Below are 2763 nucleotides of genomic sequence, written 5' to 3' on the forward strand. Positions count from 1 at the left end.
ACTGCTGACATTGCTTCTCCTCCGCCTACCTGCTCGACTACCGAGAGGTTACGCAACCTAATGTTTTGTGGCATCAAAAGAAGAGATGCGTACCCCCATGAAGACACCGAGCTCTGCCAGTTGCAGACCAGCAAATTTCACTGCATTCTGCCAATTACAATTACGTTTGTGTACACCTTACACGCTGTGACACATGTACAGTATGGAGCAGGCCTGTGGTAATACTGACTGGATCTTGTGTTGTTTCTCCTCCTGCAGGATCCTCAGCTACAACTCTCTGCGCTGTATCCCTCCTCTGGCACTGGGTGGCCTGCGCTCTTTGAGACTGCTGTGAGCTCTCTCTCAGACACACACACACACACACACATAGCATACCATACTTGTCACTGGCCAAACCACATCACTGTCGTCCCCTTGCTTTATTACAATAAGCCGTCATCTGTTTTTGGACTTCCTCTGTTGTTGAGCTGGATGAGACTCGCTGCCTGTCAGAGTCATTGTGGTATTTGAGTTTTCAGTTTGACCGCTTTTGACCCTCCGCTGTGTCTGTCTTTCAGCTCTCTCCATGGCAACGACATCTCCGAGCTGCAGCAGGGCATCTTCAGCGACGTGGCCTCCCTGTCTCACCTGTAAGCACTCAGATATACATGTCATACACACATGTGTACATACGTAATGACAGCGCAGTCAGCGGGGCCGGTCCTCACTGACAGAATGAGGTGTGTGTGTGTGTGTCTGATGCATGTTCAATCCCCTGCCTTTATGGCTCCAGTCAGGTAGAGTCCAGTTCTCAGAGAGTGAGTGGTTTCAAGTGGCTGCCTGGAGGATTGAATTAGCTGATGAGAGATCCATCGTTTCCCATGGGTCTATTGATCCAAGGTGTGTGTGTGTGTGTGTGTGTGTGTGTGTGTGTGTCTGCATATACAGTATAATCATCTTCAGTCAAGCATGACCCATGTGAGTCAATCTGAGGGGTGTGGAAGGAAGAGAGGAGAGATGGATGGTGGAGGGAAGGCTGGAGAGGAATGAGGAAGGGCGGAGAAGAGGAGGTGATGGAGGGCAGAAGCAGGGAAAAGGATGTGTGAACTAGAGGTGAAGGGAGGAGGGAGGATGTATTTTTATTTTTGTCTTCTGAAGCGTGACATCAATTCTGAAATAAGATCCTTTCAGTCGGGATAATAAATCGGGCTGTAAAATGATCGAATGTAACTAATTCCAGAGCCAAGATTGACTTTTTTTTTTACTTTTGAGGTTCTTCTCTGATGTTTATTGAGGTGGAGTCTGATGGTTTTTTGCCGTATTTGGTGTAGAAATCCAACATTTCATGGCTTTTTTAAGGCAACAACAATTCACTTGGTACACTTTGGTAGCAGCAAAAAACAACGTGATTGCATTTCCTACATGATGGGAAAACATTAGTCCACAGGGAAAAAAATAAAGAGCTAAATATAAAGATTACAAACATATATCACCTGTTCAAGAACATATTGTGTCTTTGGTGATTGAGTTTTGAGGAAAGGAATCAGGTGAAATTGTAATGAGTCACACTTTTGTTCTTTACTTTCATGCCATACTGTCGTCACAACCTGCAGCAGAGGCCATTTTTAAGGAAACAGAAGTAAATTCTGGATTCTTTTCAAACTAAGCTTCTGATTCTGATCATATTTGAATCACTAAGTTAATTGCTAAGAACTGTGGGCATGTTGCCATCAATACTGAAATTTTATTATATTATTTTTTTGTTTATTGAGATGTTCAAGGCATTCACAGTTCAAAGTTCTAGTGCCTATTTCCAGGCAGGTAAATACCTCTATACATGGAGCGATAAAGCGAGTGATAATAAGAATTAAGCTCAAAAGACTTAATTAATTGATTGTGATAATAATAAGGATAAAATGAAAATAGATATACATAAATGTAATTAAATAAAGAGATGGTAATAGTGATACCAAAACAACAAGCACAAATTAATTAATTAAAAATATAAATATAAAATAAATAATAAAAATAAAATGTGCAGTTAAAAAAAGTATAAGAGTAATAAACAATAACATTCTTGATCACACACGTTCCTTGACAATATATATAAGCACAGGTTTTTAGTCAGATTAAAGTAAAACACTTTGTGTGTATTAAGTGCTACTGAATGCACCTGAAATGTTGGTTATACTCCCTCACTGTGTGCACGCAGCCACGATAAGTACAGCACAGAAGGTCGAAGTTAAAGCAGGAAGTCAGCCTACAAAACCTAAAGGATGTTTACCGTGGACAATGAAGAAACCTAACAGTCATACTGACCTCAGTCTTCTCCTCCACATCTGTGATCATCTGTTCATCTGCTAATGGACTTATCTCTATGCCCCCACATCTCAGCAGTACTCATTTAGCTCATAAGATGTTATCAGAACAATAGAAATTATGAATAAAACCAGGACATTAAGCAGTAATTGTCCTTTAAAGGTTCCCGTTAAAGTTCAGATCAGTGTTTGTGTATACGACAGGAGCAATGTGAACAGTGACACTCTGGAGCTGTTTGTCAGTAAGAGACAGGAAGTGTTTCCCTCCTCATCGCCTGTTCCTGATGCACTTTAATCGACTGAGGAGAATTGAACGTACGACTCTCAGATACTCCGACCTTCTTTGTGTGTGTGTGTGTGAACATTACATGATGAGAGATATTTGATCCCACATTTGTTTCTGATAAGCTTATCAAGTGAATCAATGGATCTGCTCCAAATGAACATTATTATCTCCATGATGTGT

General features: G+C 41.0%; 1 protein-coding gene across 1 annotated transcript in view; it reads left to right on the plus strand.

Moving 5' to 3' along the window:
* Positions 1 to 2763, plus strand: part of LOC118327169 (slit homolog 1 protein-like) — a 56911-nt gene that overhangs the window by 43181 nt on the left and 10967 nt on the right. The window contains exons 18-19 of the mRNA XM_035660435.1: positions 259 to 330; positions 558 to 629. Of these exons, the coding sequence (XP_035516328.1) occupies positions 259 to 330; positions 558 to 629 (144 nt within the window). The remainder of the gene's footprint in view (positions 1 to 258; positions 331 to 557; positions 630 to 2763) is intronic.

This window comes from Morone saxatilis, unplaced genomic scaffold (assembly GCF_004916995.1).
Source record: "Morone saxatilis isolate NCDOM2014 unplaced genomic scaffold, NCSU_SB_2.0 Contig17, whole genome shotgun sequence".
Lineage (NCBI taxonomy): Eukaryota > Metazoa > Chordata > Actinopteri > Moronidae > Morone > Morone saxatilis.